General features: G+C 39.0%; 1 protein-coding gene across 1 annotated transcript; it reads left to right on the plus strand.

Annotated features, from left to right (window-relative positions):
• The first annotated feature begins 622 nt into the window (after nucleotides 1–622).
• Nucleotides 623–16,846, plus strand: ap1s3b (adaptor related protein complex 1 subunit sigma 3b). The gene is made up of 5 exons (XM_017496400.1): nucleotides 623–900; nucleotides 7,549–7,727; nucleotides 14,930–15,038; nucleotides 15,493–15,630; nucleotides 16,046–16,846. Exons 1-5 carry the CDS (start codon nucleotides 898–900, stop codon nucleotides 16,079–16,081), a joined length of 465 nt encoding a protein of 154 aa, XP_017351889.1. The 5' UTR covers nucleotides 623–897; the 3' UTR covers nucleotides 16,082–16,846.
• The last annotated feature ends 68 nt before the right edge of the window (nucleotides 16,847–16,914 follow it).

Below are 16,914 nucleotides of genomic sequence, written 5' to 3' on the forward strand. Positions count from 1 at the left end.
GAGGAATGGTCTCAGATCCCTTGCCATGTTTTCTCCAACCTCATCAGACATTATAGGAGAAGACTCAGAGCTGTTATCTCGGTAGCACAAAGTATTGGCTAAAAGGGTGCAAATAAGTGTTGCACACATATTTTAATCATTTTTTTTTTTTTTAATAAACCTGTGTTGTGTTTGCAATAGTTTGATATCCATGACCGCAGAGTATTTTTGTGATTTTTTTTTTTAACAAAAGACCAAAAGGTTAAACAATAAAGACAATTTTTCACAGCCTTTTTTGCTCACATTTACCAAGGGTGCCAATATTAGTGGAGGGAACTAATATTGGCACGCTTGGTAAATGTGAGCAAAGAAGGCTGTACTCTACTACTGTGTTGTATTCAGTACTGAGTCGGTACAGTCTACTCTACTACTCTGCTGTATTCAGTACTGAATCGGTACAGTCTACTCTACTACTCTGTTGTATTCAGTACTGAGTCCGTACAGTGTACTCTACTACTCTGTTGTATTCAGTACTGAGTCAGAAGAAAGGCTTGGTTCATTTGTTTCCACCTGAAGCCCTGCCGTCCTCCACACCCTGGAACAGGTGTACAATAGCAACGCGGATTCGCTGACGCAGTAGAGAAAAGTCGCCGTGCTCAAATACCTTCCTCTAATCTACATACGCGCACTACATAGGCCGTGAAGTACTGGGTTTAGACGCCCTATATAGCGCACTGAAGTGTCCGGTAGGTGTTGTTCGGATAACACTCGGGTCTCTCGCGCAGAGGAGGAGTTCCGCACTTTCAGTTTGAAGCATTCTGGGAGAGACAGCGATGTGTCCGGCTGAGCCGCCTGGAGAGCCGAGAAATTAAACTTTAACTTTAATTAAACCGCACAACTTCTCTTTGTTTTTCAAAAATGGTAAGTGACCGAGATGTGTATTTCTCCACCTTTAAAACGCAAGGTTTTTATTTTTTTGTTTGTAGTGTTTCAGTGGGAGTTTTTCAGAAGACAGCTCGCTAGCCTGCACCTGTTCCTACCTGGTAGCTGTTTACGTTCAACTTCCGTCCTTATTTACACGCAGATTTTATTTATTTATTTATTGTTTTATTTCGGAAATAAGTCATTTAATATGGAGGCAGGTTAAATAAGCGTTAAGTAACAATTCGGAGTTTGTTTTAATTGGCTGACCTTTTGTCATTACCGGCTACTAGTTATTATTAACGCTTCCGTGAAGTTAGCAGTTTCCCAGCCCCAGAAACAGGGTGCCATTACTTACGCAACAGGTCGCTGTTAAATTTATCTACAGCATATTTTCTGTGAGTTTGTTCGTTTCAAACACTTTACCTGTTTTATGGTTCTGTGTTCTTTTATCCTACAACATTTTAAAGGTTTGTGTGGTTGGAAAGAAGCACACTGTATATGGTCAAAAGTTTGTGGACACTTCAGTCCAGACGTAGTGTCCAGTCTTCTGGGAAGGCTTTCCACTAGATTTTGGAGCGTAACTGTGGGGATTTGTGTTCATTCAGCTCCAGGAGCATTTGTGAGGAGAGCATCAGTTCATCTCAATGGTGTTGAGGTCAGGACTCTAGAGGTCTTCCACACTAACTTTGGCAGACCATCCGAATATCCATACTACAATGTTATACTGTCGGCAAAAAGCAGTACGCAAAAGGGGCAGTATGTCCGAGTTCTCAGCATTCATCAAGCAGTAGGCGAGGAGAACAAAGATGACTTACTGCAGTATGGAACCAACACACACACAGAGCGCTATTCCATAAGGCAATGGGATTGGCGTGGAAGAGCTGTCCGGAAGGCGGCATATTGGCTCTTTTTAAGTTGTAGGTTGAGAGACGGTGCCAACATGGCTGATGTAATGGACTGTGTCCATGCTACACACTCGGTGCGTACTGTATCAACCGCTGAGCAGAAGGTACAGTCACAGTACGTGATTTTTGAATGCACCCCACGTCTTCATGAAGCCATTGTCATGCTGGAACAGGTTTGGGCTCCTTAGTTCCAGTGAATGGAAATCTTAGTGCTAGAGCACCCAAAGCCATTCTAGACAACTGTGTGCTTCTAGTTTTGTAGCTACAGTGATTAGAAGGCTTACATATACAGTATCTTAGATGGTCAGGTGTCCACACACTTTTGACTACATAGTGCATCATTTGATTTCAGGACTTCATTTCACTGTCAAGACCAATTGGTCACTTCTGGATATTATAAACGGTAAATATAGGTTACGATGTATGTTGAATATTATTATTATTATTATTATTATTACTATTAACTGTTAATCAAACATGATTTATTCTTAAAATCTAGGTTTAACATGCCTCATCATACAGTGATGAGCAGTAGGAGGTGAACCGTCCTGTTTATCGAAACACTTTGCCTACTACATGTAATTTTTACTTCATCCGCTGTCTTTAGGATACTGAAGTACACTGCTGTTACATCCTATATAGTGTGATCAAACCTTCCTGAAGTCTTAAGTAAGCTTCACACCGTATGATGTGGCCTGATTTAGCGAATGAGTCGAGTGAGTTGAGAATGGATTCTGATTCACTCCCATCGTGACCAAAGATGGCGCTGAGCGCTTCTCAAAAAGACACCAATGTGATTAGATGCGAGTTACAAATACGGTAGTTGTGTTGGCAAAACAGACTAAGCATTCTAACGAACAGAAAGAAATAGCCCTGTTACCTCAAACTCACTTTGATGTTTCAATTTACGCAACTCGATTTTCTGCAGAAGTCCAGATCATAACCTAGTAGAATGTAGGTTTTTTTTGTGCGTGTATGTGTTTTGTTTTTTTTTTCGTTTCTGGATCTTCATCGTGTAATCTGACATGGAGAACATGTTATCGCGCAGTCTGTACAACGTGACAAATAATCATCTTAAAAGACGTATCAGATAACTAAACAGGCTTTTGATCCAGCAGTCGTCACTTAGGCCTGGCTTCCACTTGTCAAAGAACTTTGTCACTTCTCAAACAAAGTTAATGTTTGGCATAAATAAATGTCTTCTTCGGTAATCCTATACTCATTACGTTTGCAAATTAAGTGAAGATGCAGATATTTGTGTGTGTTTATTATAAGCAAAAGAGGAGCGAACAGCACTGTACGGGCATGTGGGCACACTGCACTTGTAAGCAGTGTTCCTGAAACAGCAGCCAGCTGTGTGTGTGTTAAGGGAGAGAGAACAATAGAGGGAAAATGAACTGAGGACATAACAGTGGAGGAAATTCAGGTCCTAACCCTACCTCCAGGATGAGGCTGAGAGTGAAACACATCCTTAAGGTCACACAGAGGAATTTATAAAGCAGTACTTATCTGTCTGATCTACATAGTCTTATATGACCATTAAGTACACTTGGTATATGTACATCTTTCAAGCTTTTGCTTGTTTGTGTTTTCTTCTCTGCCATGAACCAAATTTTTGAAGTTATTTTGTTTACAGACAACACAAACACACCCATTCAAAGCATTCACATGTGGGCCATGGCGCAATTTGTCTATGCTTTTTGTATTCCATGCCCTTTGTTGTTACGAGAAGGAACGATACACCAAACTTCCAGTGTTTCAGAATATATCCATGTCTGATTATGGCTGTGACGTCCCATCTCCCTTTTTCTTTTTTCTTTTGAGTGAGACAGCAGTGTTTGTGTGTATCCATGTCTCTACATGCTGTATGAACCCATTCATTACTTTCCTACTTCCTCCTTAGTCCTCTGACTGGGTGTGTGTCATCTTCTCCGTCCGGTTTGCAAACGTTTGAGCTCGGGTATTTTTATTGATTTGCATACTGTTAAACAGCACCAGTGCTGTATCAGGAATCAGTTTAATGGAATGGAGGTTTTTTTTTTGGGCACCTTTCATAAAATTTTGGAGTTGAGTGTTATTCTATTTGTGGCATTTTTACAGTCTGTTTACTTAACACACGTTAGGCAATGAATAGCCATGGAAGGTCCCCCCCCCCCCCCCCCCCCCCTCAAAGATTAGTTTTCTATCTAATATAGTAATAAATCATTCACCTCTGGCCCTATTCTACAATGTTGTAGGTGCAGTGTATGGTGGGCTTTTAGATAGTTTGGTAACTGCATTAAAAGTATGTTCTTCACAAATACAGTCTTCAGTGTTTTTTCTACTGACAGGAAATCAGTATATTCATTAATTTATTCATTCATCTTCAGTACACGCCTTATTCTGCTCAGGGTCATGGTAAATCCAGAGCCTATCCCATGAACACTGGGCTTGAGGCAGGAATACACCCTGGATTGGATGTCTGTCCATTGCAGGGCACCATGCACACTCTAGTACAGCCAGTTGACCTACTGACATGTCTATTGAAATCCACACGGACATGGGGAGGACATGTTAAACTCTGTACAGACAGAAAAAAAAGAACCGTCCTGTGTGTAGAGCGTCTGCAGGCCTTGTTGGTGAGAGAGATCAGAGGAGAATGAGGAGACTGGCTGAACTGACAGGAAGTCTATAGTAACTCAAATAAGCATACTTTACAACCGTGGTGGCCATTTGCCTCTGACCTCTCTTATCAACAAGGCGTTTCCACCCACTGAACTGTAGCTCACTCAATGTTTTTTGTTTATCACACCATTCTGTGTAAACTTTAGAGACCGCTGTGTGTGAAAATCCCAGAAGATCAGCAGTTTATGAAATATTCAAACCGGCCCTTCTGGTACCAACAATTAGAGTCACAGAGATCACATGTTTTCTTCATTCTGATAATAATAATAATAATAATAATAATAATAATAATAATAATTAATAATACCTTTTATTTATGATGTGCTTTTCTTACACTCAGCAACCACATAAAACTAATATTAATAAATATTACAAGACTACCTTAAATGAGTCTTATAGTGCACTTATTATGGTTTTTCAAATATTACCTTTCATGTAGTGTGTTATGTAGCTGTTTTGAACGTAAAAAGTCTGCAAAGTTTAAAAAAATCAAAGTGGACGACAAACGGAGTTATTGGCTACCAAAAGAAGGAAGCGATTCTGAACAGTTGAAACGAGTCGTTAGTGATTCCAGACTTACTTCCTGTACTAACCTACATAGGTTTGTAACAAAAAGCCCCACTGCAGTTTAAACTATGAGCGCATTAAAGTGTTTTTTTGATCTTGGATGCATGTCAATCTATTGTATGAGACCTTTAAAACAAAATTAGGCACATTTCAGAACCATAATAGGTGATTTAAGTAACTTAAAGCAATCCAAGGTTGGGGTGTTTCTAATAGTAAAAGGAAGAGCATTCCATAGCTTAGGGCTTCTGAAAGAGAAAGCTCTTTCCCCCATAGATTTAAGTTTGCAGGACAGCTGTTGAAGTGCAAATGAATTGTCAGAATGAAGAGAATGGGATGGAGTAGGGCGTAACAAGACTGCAAAGATACTCTGGTGCAATACCATGAACTGCTTTATATGTTTAAATGAGAGTTTTAAAACCAATGCGAGCATGGATGGGAAGCCAGTGCAACTGCGAGCGCATGGGGAGATGTGTAGATGTGGTGCGGTATGTGTAAGAACATGAGCAGCAGAGTTCTGAATATACTGAAGCCTATTTATGGTTTTTGCTGGTAGGCCAGATAAGAGGGCATTTCAGTAATCCAGCTTAGAGGTAATAAAGGCATGGATAAGTCTTTCTGCACCAGCCAGGGAGAGCAAGGTCCTGAGTCGGGCAACAGTTCTAAGGTAGTAAAAGGCTGTATTAGAAATATTTTTAATGTGTGCATCAAATGTCAACTGAGCATCAAAGATGACACCTAGGTTCCGCACTTGAGAGGAGTGAAGCACAAGGCTGTTGTCAGCCATCCGTGATGTTTCCTGTCAACAATAACTGGAGCTCTTGATCTGTATCTGCATGATTATATGCATTGCTGCTGCTGCCACAAGATTGGCTGATACGATAACTGCATGAATGTGCAGTAGTACAGGTGTTCCTAATAAAGTGGACGGTGAGTGTATGTTGAACAGATATCCTGTAAAGTGTGTAAGTGTTTGGATGTGATTATACTATAAAGTTTTTCTGAATAAGGATGTGAAACTTTATGATTTTTTATAAAGTAAGAAGTAAATGCAGGGCTGTTTTGCATCCTCTATAGCAGTGCTTACTCAAGGCTTTGTTTTTCAGTGTAGCAGATGTTTCCCCGCACCTCCATGTCTGTGTTTACAGGCCAAAATCCTGCATTACCCACAACTCGCCAGATGGTGATGGTGGCTTACACTTGACTTTAATAAATCAAATAAATGCTTCTTATATCTTGTTCCTGAATAAATGAATTTATTGATTTGATTTGATTATGTATGTCCATGCACAGCACCACCCTACAGAGGATAAATACACAATAACACCAAAAAAAAAATTTCTGTTCCATTCAAACAATATAAGACACAATGACACGTGAGGGCAATTTAGCAACATCCAGCTGAATAACCATCTTTTTAATACTACTTGCAAATTGTTTCTGATTCAATTTCTTTGAGGTGGGGCACGGTGGCTTAGTGGTCATCACGCCTGCCTCCCACCTCCGGGGTTGGGGGTTTGATTCCTGCCTCCACTGTGTGCGTAGCGCCTGCATATTCTCCCCGAGCGTCGGGGGTTTCCTCCGGGTATTCTGGTTCCTCCCCCAGTCCAAAGACATGCGTTGCAGGCTGATTGGTATCTCCAAGTTGTCCATGGTGTGTGAGCGTTTGTGCAATTGTGCCCTGCGATGGGTTGACATTAAATCAGCTGCTTCAGACCAGTTTGCAATTAAATTTAATTTTTAAAAAAAGCATATTTTATTTTATTGGGATATCAATATTACATCATCGTGTCAGCCAGCACTGGCCACAACATTTATTATACGGATTACTGATTTTTAAAAAACATATTTTTATAACATACTGTATATAACATTTTGAGAAAGGGAGTTAAGAAAAGCTCTCCTAGGATTATCTTTGTTAAGAACATGCATGTCTGAAGTTAGTCTCCCATCTCCCATCACGCTCCATCAACTTTCCTTGTTTTAACATGCTTGTGGTTCTCTAAACTGGGGGATACGTTTCAGGATTTGGAGTCAGTAGTTTGTAAATGTTGAGCAGTGTGCACTACAGGCTGGTACAGTATTGTTTTTGTAGTTTTGTGTAGGCTGAATAAAACAAGGCTGCAGTCCTTTATTTTGGGATCACCAAATGATTATAAGATGAATTTACTTATGAATTTACTTACGTTGTTTAGACAGTTCTTAATAAACAAATATATATATATATATATATATATATATATATATATATAAAAATAAATTACAATTATATACATCATTATGCATATTAATTTATTGTATTTTTTTTGTTTTGCTTTTTTGTTCTGAGTGGTGATGTGTGGATGCATCTTCCACTGACCTTTAGGTGCCAGGGGAAGCCATTTAATTTTAAACCTACCGTGGAGCTAAAACATGGTCCTCACTGTTCTTATTCTAATCGCTTAATTTTCACTAATACCTTTTTGTTTTCAAGCTTTATTTATTTGTCAATATATTTCGCCTTGTTCTGTAGATGCGTTTTCTGCTGCTCTTCAGTCGCCAAGGGAAGCTACGGCTGCAGAAGTGGTTCCTGCCACTGGCTGAGCGAGAGAAGAAAAAGATCATACGGGACATGACCACCATGGTGCTGGCTCGAAAACCACGCACGTGTAACTTCCTGCACTGGAGAGATCTCAAGATTGTCTACAAGAGGTGAGGAGGATCCAGCAGGCTCCTTTGATTCCTGTACTGGCTTTGTTTTCAAAAGGTCTCTCAATTGATCAAAGAATGGACCTTTCTCATATTTCCGTGCTTATGAATGCGACAGCATATATAGTAGTGTTTCAGAACTTCTGGTGAGATGGTGAACAATGGCTGCATCTACATGAATTTCCCATCATTGTGACTGTGAGAAAGAAATGGCTTTGTGCTATTCGTTGGGATGAGGGAGGGCATTTTAAGAGGCAGCATGTTCACCTGTAGCCAGCATTTAAAAGAACCTGACTACTCAAAAACCACTGCTAATAAATGCTTTAAACATGGGGCTAGTCCCTCTCGATTTGAATGGACAGGTCAAATATGTCAGAAAAACCAGCAGTGTGTGGGACCTGATACTGCTGCATACCACAACTATGCAGCTCTTCCTCCTCTAAATTAGCTAACTACTATGAATACAATGGGTATTTAATGTCTACACACCGTGTTAAAATTACAGGCATTTGTGATGAACCCAAGATAAATCATGTCAGAACTTTTTCCACCTTTAATGTGATTTGCAACCAACACAGTTCAATTGAAAAACAAAAAGGCATCCAGTAAGCTGTCTGCATGAGTGTGCACACCCTTTTATCACAATTAACTAATCACATTCATACTCATATTCAAAAGTAATTATCATACACCTGTCATCGATGAAGTGATTCTGATTAACCTCAAATAAAGACGAGCTGTTTCTGTAGGATTTTCTTTACATCATCTTGGTTTTATCTGTCTACTGAAGCCATGGTCCACAAACAGCTAACAAAGCAGGTAAGGGATCTCATTGTTGAAAAGGATCGATCAGGTGAGGGGTACAAAAGAATTTCCTAAACATTAGATGTTAAGTGCTGTGAAAAAGTATTTGCCCCATGCTGATTGCTTCTTTTTTGTGTACATCTCATGCTAAATTGTTTCAGAAATTAAAACAGTCTAAGATAAAACAAAGGCACCCTGAGTAAACACACAATACAGTTTTTAAACGATAATGTTATTTATTATAACAACTGGGCCTGTGTGAAAATGTGTTTGCCCCCATAGTTACTAAATCCACAACTCTATGAAACTGCATTGATAATGGGGTTCAGCTGGACTAGACGCGACAAGGCCTGATTACTACAAACCCTGTTCAATCAAATCAAATCAATACTTAAATAGAACTTTTTAAACAGCATGAAGTTGGTTAAAAGGTTTCATCCAGTAACATGCTATGCCAAAATTGAAAGAAATTCCAGAAATGATGAGGAAGAAGGTGATTGAAATATATCAGTCTGGGAAGGGTTACAAAACTATTTCAAAGGCTCTGGAACTCCAGAGAACCACAGTGAGAGCCATTATCTCCAAATGGAAAAACTCTGCACAGTAATGAACCTTCCCAGAAGTGACCGATCTTCCAAAATTCCTCCAAGAGCACAGCAACTAATCATCCAGGAAGTAACAAAAGAGCCAAGGACAACATCAAAGGCCTTTCTTGCATCAATAAAGGTCACTGTTCATGACGCCACTATCAGAAAGACACTGGGCAAAAATGGTATCCATGGAAGAGTGGCGAGGTGAAAACCACTGCTGAGGCAGAAGAACTTTAAGCCTCTTCTGAATTTTGCCAAAACACACCTTGATGATCCTCAAACCTTTTGGGAGAATGTTATGTGGACTGATCAGTTGAAAGTGGAACTGTTTGGAAGACAGGTGTCCTGTTACATCTAGCGTAAACCAAACACTGAATCCCACAAAAAGAAAATCATAACTACAGTGAAGCATGGTGGTGGAAGTGTGATGGTGTGGGGATGCTTTGCTGCCTCAGGGTCTGGGCAACTTGCAATAATTGAGTGAAACATGAATTCTGCTCTCTACCTGAAAATCCTAAAGGAGAATGTCTGGCCTTCATTCTGTAAGACTGCAGCAAGACCTTGATCCAAAGCACATTATTTTGGCACAAAACCTGTGAAAAACAGCTAAAAATTCAGAAAAATTTCACCTTCCCAGCATGATAATGATCCAAAGCACAAATCCAAAAAAAAAAAAAAAGAATGGCTTCAGAATAAGATGATAAATGTCTTGGATTGTCCCAAGAGCCCAGATCTAAATCCTTTTGAAAATCCTGTCTTATGAAAGGACTTGAAGAGGGATGTGCAAAGCAGATCCCCTCATAATTTGATAGAGCATAGGTGCACAATTGTGCAACCAGGTTATTGTTTTCTTTTTTCTTTTCTTTTTTTTTTCTGAAACATTTGGGTTTTCTTTTTTTTTATTTGAATTTGCTGGTTATTATATTGCATTAAAGGTGGTAAAAGAACTGACATGATTTATCTGGGTTTAATTTTTTACATCATAAAAACCTGCAATTTTATTTTAACAGTGCTGTGTAGATATATTATGTCCACTATGTGTGTGTGTGTGCGTGTGTGTGTGTGTGTGTGTGTGTTTTTATATATATATATATATATATATATATATATATATATATATATATATATATATATATATATATATATATATATATATATAAAATTGATATATATAATAAAAAATGTTCTTAGCTGCTTACTGTTTACCTTAATTCAGAATATACTGTTATAGCTGTTCAGTGATTTTAGTAAGTCATATATTTCAGTACCTAAACAATGTTCAAAGTGGCATCCAAAACACTTCACTGCAAGATATGATGACACAGTTGTTGCAGATAAGTTGACACCTGACCAGTCATAACTATATGTGCTTGTTGGATGTCCCCTTCCAGATTTAATTTTACCTTGATGTTAAAATAGCCTACTGGGGTGGTTTTTCAATAGACTTTGTAATGTGGCTGTGAAGAATTTCACCCATTCACCCACAAGAGCATTAGTGAAGTCAGGCGCTGATGTTTGGTGAGGAAGCCTGGTGTGCAGTTGGCATTCCAGTTCATTCCAAAGGTGTTCAGTGCAGTTGAGGTCAGGGCTCTCTGCAAAACACTGCTCGTGCTCTTCCACTCCAGTTTTAGCGAACCATATCTTCATGAAGTTTGCTTTGTACACAGAGGCACTGTCATGCTGGAACAGGTTTGAGCTCTTTAGTTCCAGTTACAGGGAAAACTTAATGCTACAGCATACAAAGACATTCTAGACAATTGTGTGCTTCCACCTTTGTGGCAACAGTGAAGTGGTGAAGGCCCATATGTGGGTGTGAAGACCAGGTGTCCACATACCTTTGGCCATATAGTGTACCCTATGTAGTGAGCATTAGCCAGGGTGAATTTGTGTAACAGTTTGGGAAAGAACCACGTATGGGTGTGATGGTCGGGTGTCCTCAAACTTTTGGCCATATGGCGTACATTCAAACCACTGAAACACTCTATTGCAGTATTATAATACCTCTGCTTTGACTGCTGGGTTGGTTAATGTTTGTTCATGGCAACTGCCATTGTGCCCTTTAGAGAAGTGTTTAACTTCATGATGTTGCTCAAATGGCTGATGATAAACCACTTTGAACACAAGCATTTCTCAAAAATGAAAATGGTAACATAATATCAATAAACACTGAATAGGTGGAGTCATAATCTAGTTAACTAATAATCCAGTTTGTTGTTTTCCATGAAACCAGTTCAGAAACTTCACACTGATGCCAAAGGCTGACATCATGGTTAGGAAAAAAACAAAACACAGACCACTAAGAATCTTGCTTTTTTGTTGTGGTTGCTTTTTTTCAGAGCTGACAATAATCCCTTCACGTCCCACACAGGCTGCTCTCTACCCTATTGTCCTCACCACAGACACGCATTATGACGATCACTGCTCTCATGTGTAGCTGTCCCAGGATGAACTTATTATTACTGTTTCTATGACCTTATTTCAGTGAGTGGTTTTGTATTCTAATGGATTTGTTTTCCTGTACTGTACAGTTTAATGTTTCCTTGTGTGGTGAAGTCTTGAGTCAGTGTCTCAAAAATGGAAATAACATTAATGTGCAGTTCAAATAGTCATCTGTAATGATGATGGTAGCTGTATTAATTGTAGGAAGAAGACTCTATTATTTCTACTTAGTTTTCTAAGTTCCTCTCTACGTTTGTTGCCCGACTTGTTACTTGGAAATACATTATTTTCAGCCTCTGTGTGTTGAGGTATAAAGTGGGAATGCCTTCATGTTCGTCTTTTCTTAGAGTGATGTATATTTTCCTCCACAAAACAATGAATTGTAATGGCAGTGTTATAGATTTAACAAGCAAATATGTCTGTGTTGATTGATCTAAAGCAAATACTGGTGAATACACTATAACTCCTTTAAAGTCAAGAAGCACTACTTTGTTTACTGCTGATGTTGTTAGCAGCCATGTTGATTTGACGTCACTTGCTGAACTTAATGTGATTTTTCCTAGTCGGAGGTCCGACAAGGTAAAATGGTTCAAATTATTGTCTCCTTCTTTGTAGTATTAAAAATTCGGATCATGTGGTTGTCACTGACGTTGGAAAATTAGATAGTATTTGCGAACTAGTTTCACGTGTCAATGCTACGACCAGATTAGCAGGCTCCAAGAATCGTTTGTAGTAAATGGTACTAAAGAAATAAAATGCAACTAAAAATCCAATCACAAAACTAATCTTACTGAGCGTTACTTGGTGAACTCTGTAAATCGAGTTCAATAGGGAAAGACAGCCCAGGAAGTCAACCTGACCAAGAGAGTGATGTGATGTTAGTTTTAGTCCACCGTGACATCTGGGTTTCCTATATCTATGGAGATCATAGCCATACAATATTAGGTACTGTTGCACTGGGAAAAACAAAGCTTGCATTTACATTGCTTTTCTGACATTACATGTTTCCACCACCAACCATACAACTTAGAAGAGGGCACACATGCTTCCTCTGCGACACATGAAGCCAAACAAGTGTCTCTACCCTCTTCTGCATACCTGAGCTCAGATATTGATTGGCTACTATTGCTGTGATTGACAGGGGGGAGAGAGAATATGCCATCCGGACACTTTTGCTCTCTTGGTTCCTGGCCATGGATTTTTTTGGCATTGTGAGGATTCGAACCCGTCATCTCTGGATGATTCTTTAATCTTCTAAAATAGTAAAACTTTACAAAAATGAAAAATCCCTTTTATAAGCAAATGTGTCCACATTTTTCAGCGTAGGTGAAACTGCACACACAGATTTAAATCCTGGGGTATCCCAAAGAGCTTCCCATCATTCAGCTAGTCTCCACTACAAAACACCTTTTGGTTTTACTCACACGCAAGTGACCCAGGAAGAGTCTCTATTAGAGCCATTGTATATGAGGACACATTGTTCAGAGACATTTCCCCTGGCCGGTCAGAAAACCTGCCCTCGGCTCAGAGCAGGGGAGCTTCAGCTTACGCTACTATAAACCAGAAATCCTGCTTAATGGTTGGCCGGACAGATGGCCTGATTCATTCATTTGAAGTTAGTGTGGGTGGTAGTTTATTTGCACAGTGGAAAGCTCTCAGGATGTGACTGAGTGACTCGTATGTCTAGGTTAAATCGCATTTAGCTTTCGATTGGTACAACAGTCTAAGCTTTCATCCTATGATCAAGAATCCTGACGATATTGTAGCCCTCTATGACTGGGAGTCTTAGTGAGCATAGTTAGCCCTGCTCTCTGGTGAGGATGGATTTACCTTCCTCTCTCTCCCCTGTCAATCATCACCATGGGATTAAACAATAGGGCAGAAGTAGCTAATGGAATTTGGAAAAATTAGGATAAAGAAATGTATAATTGACTTATTATTGGTTTCTGTATTGACGAGGATCTCAATTGGCTCGTCAAGTTTCTTTTGCTTTATGCCAGTAGAAAGAAAGAAGTGACAAAGTACATACAGAAGCGCACAGCTGCCATTAAAGAAAAAAATCATTCTCAGCAGTATATTGATATTCGAAGGAAAATGTCTTGTTATAATGGGAAAACAAGAAAAGGTCCTCGTCCTGCTGAACCTGTGTGCTGACGCTGCTTGAGGTTTTTTTTTTTTTTTTTTTTTTTTTTTTTTTTTTTTTTTTTCTTTTTTTCCCCATTCTGCTCACGTTTGCCGTGTTATTCATACGAGAATCTCCAGGATGAAAAGCATCTTCTGTCTGCCATTCACCAGCTTCCTGTCAGACATGCAGCATATAAATCACCCAACATTCATTCGTTAGCATTCTGCGACTCTTTCTCCTATTCACAGCCAGCACGTGACCACGCCCTTGCTGCCACACGTCGAAGGCAATTCCTGCGTCTCAGCTCAACTCCATGAGAATCGGCCATTTTTAATAAAAGCCTGACAGTGTTTTGTGTAACAACATGCCCAACCTGTAGACATTTAATATGCTGTAATATAAGTTTGATCAGCTAGGAATAAAGCAGTGTCCGTAAACGCTGACGTTCTACAATTCTCCATAATCAACAGTCAAGAGACATTTGCACAGTTCTACTGTGCAAACTGGGCATTGGAATGGTTGTGACGAGGTTCAGATTTAGACCTTGACAGTATAAACACTTATTAGACATGAATACTAATGTCACTATTGCAGTGTAGACAGAATCGTCAGTAGAATCTCATCGTAGTTTAAGTATGAAGCATGAAGTCAAATTTGACTAATTCGATCAACTGAGCCATGTCATTTCCTCATAATAATGTGGTCTTTTTCTCATCATGCTGTACCAAGATGTTTTCAAGTTATACGGAGATGTAATTCTCATAGTAAGATGTTTTCTCATTATAACAAGAAGCTGATGGGGATTGCTTTCCTTCGTGGCAGCTCTGCGCTTCTGTAAAGTACAAGTATCGCTCTGTTTCACGACACTAGTCTTTAGCTTACGCTATTACTGCTTACCCAGCAACATTTGACATTTTTACTTGCTTTCCTTATTTTGTTTCCATATCCTTCCATATCTTAGAGCTTTCCACCAATTGAAGTAAGAACCTTCTACTGACTAAACATTTGATTTCCTGGTTTTCGGTGGGTTTAAATAATCTGAGTATAAATCTGAACACATTTCTTGTAAACACTGCCAGTACACAGCAGTGCTTTTTTCTTTCTTTCTTTTTTCTATGCTGAATGTTTTCCCCCAATTTACTTGTTCATACTGTAATCTGATTAAGCTGGCCATCCTCATCTAAATGATTAAATACAAACAAAATACTATTTTACCAGGAACAAATGATTTGCTGTTGTGTACACAGGTATGCCAGTCTGTATTTCTGCTGTGGTTTGGAGGACCAGGACAACGAGCTGCTGGCTTTGGAAGTGTTGCATCGATATGTTGAACTGCTGGATAAGTACTTTGGCAATGTAAGTGCATGTGAACAATATCACTGTGACCCACCACATCCTCATACAACTGTAAGACATTATTGATCTTATGTGAACATAGACCTGAGGAATTTAAGGCAGAGGTACACATTGTGTTCCTGGATAGCTCCACTGTACACCTCAATTTCTGCTTCTACAGATCTAAACTTTCACAGAATATTATTCCAATCCAAACTCCTGGAAATAGACCCTGAAAGATACTGAGTTTTCGCAGCACTCCTAAGTTAACATTCCTGAGATAGGAAATACTGTAGAAGGTGCAGTTGTATAATGCATTCATAGTAGGTTTTCTTCCTAACATAAATTATGTTCCGAAGACTCATGCCTCTCTCTGAGGAAGAAATCTCAGGGTGATGGAAAAACAAGTGTCTTAATTTTGTATAATACTATATAATTTTGATATTGTAAGAGTTTATTTGACCTGTTCTCTCAGGTGTGTGAGCTGGACATCATCTTTAACTTTGAGAAGGCATATTTCATCTTGGACGAGTTCCTAATGGGGGGAGAGATACAGGAAACATCGAAACAGTCCATAGCTAAATCCATCGAGGCTTCAGACATGCTGCAAGAGGTGAGAGAGGCAGTTCACTCAAGCACAGATCTTGCATAGAATTGTAAAGGTCCTGACATGCTGAAAATGATTCATGACACCTTGGAAAAAGTTCACTGGGGTTGTAAGGTTTATCACTAACCTGCATTATCCAAACCAGTACGTTAATATTAATATTAACATTAGTTGATGCAGCATTGCAAATGCCATTATATTTCTCAATTAGAACAACTTCTGTTTTTGTTATAAACATAAATACACTGAACATTCGAGCAAGGCTGCTTATTTATTTAATAATACTGGCTAAGTCCTTTCTGAGCAATTATCACAAATGGTCCACACCCACTGAAGAGTCCTGAAATGGAGAGAACAGATGCAGATGGAAGGTTGTAGAAAGGTTGTGAATGTACAATTCACTGCAGTTTCTCCTCTCCAGACGATGGAAGAGTACATGAGCAAGCCGGCCTTTTAGCAGATTCTCAGAGGGAAGCAGCACTCAACAGGCCGAAAAGAAAATTTCCCCGTCTCCAACTACAACACTCTCAAACAGACGATGGCTTCTGGTTATACTTTTATAATGGAAGATATGAAGATATGAAGTTGCTGTTAAAAGTCTGTATGTAAAGGAAATCTCTGAGTGTAGTACAGTACATCTGGTAGAAACATTTTTAATGGTTTTCTAGTTGCAATTTCACATGGAACTTTTTCACATGGATAACAATAGTTGTCCTTACGTGCATTATTATGTGTTTGTGTAGTGCTTGTCTGGTATTTTTTTTTTAACTACTATAACACTTCTTTTAACATTGTTTGGCTCCTTTGTTACTTGAATAGGTTGATTTGAAGCAGAAAAAAATACAGCCTTGGGAGAACTTAAGTAAAGAACACTGTACAAGTCTCGCAGCACTTTGTTTGCTATAAGACTCCCTTTGACGGCTCGGCAAGATGTTTCACTATACATGTCCTCTTTTACACGAAAGCAGAGTAATGGGTTGATTTGCAATAATTCTATTGAACCTCACATTAATGTTAAGTGCCTTTCTTTGTGATTGTATGCCTCCTACACATTTTTAATGAGGTATGGTGTATGTCTTATCAAAGAAGTTATTTGAATTTTGAAAACATTTGAAGAGTGATTTTATATGTGTTGAAATGATTACTTACTATTACGCTATGATGATTAAAATGGTCAAATCTACACTGTTATTAATGACATTAAAAGGTATTTTGATAAATATCCCGGTCCATTCTTGTTTTTGTTCTTGTTCCTATCGGAGCTGTCCAAGTGCTGAAATGACGTCATGC

This window comes from Ictalurus punctatus, chromosome 20 (assembly GCF_001660625.3).
Source record: "Ictalurus punctatus breed USDA103 chromosome 20, Coco_2.0, whole genome shotgun sequence".
NCBI classification, from domain to species: Eukaryota; Metazoa; Chordata; class Actinopteri; order Siluriformes; family Ictaluridae; genus Ictalurus; species Ictalurus punctatus.

Bases quoted from the DNA above. Each gene is read 5' to 3' on its own strand.
- ap1s3b (XM_017496400.1), top strand. The intron at 7,728-14,929 runs GTGAGGAGGATC...TTGTGTACACAG, and splicing joins CTCAAGATTGTCTACAAGAG to GTATGCCAGTCTGTATTTCT. The intron at 15,631-16,045 runs GTGAGAGAGGCA...TCTCCTCTCCAG, and splicing joins CTTCAGACATGCTGCAAGAG to ACGATGGAAGAGTACATGAG.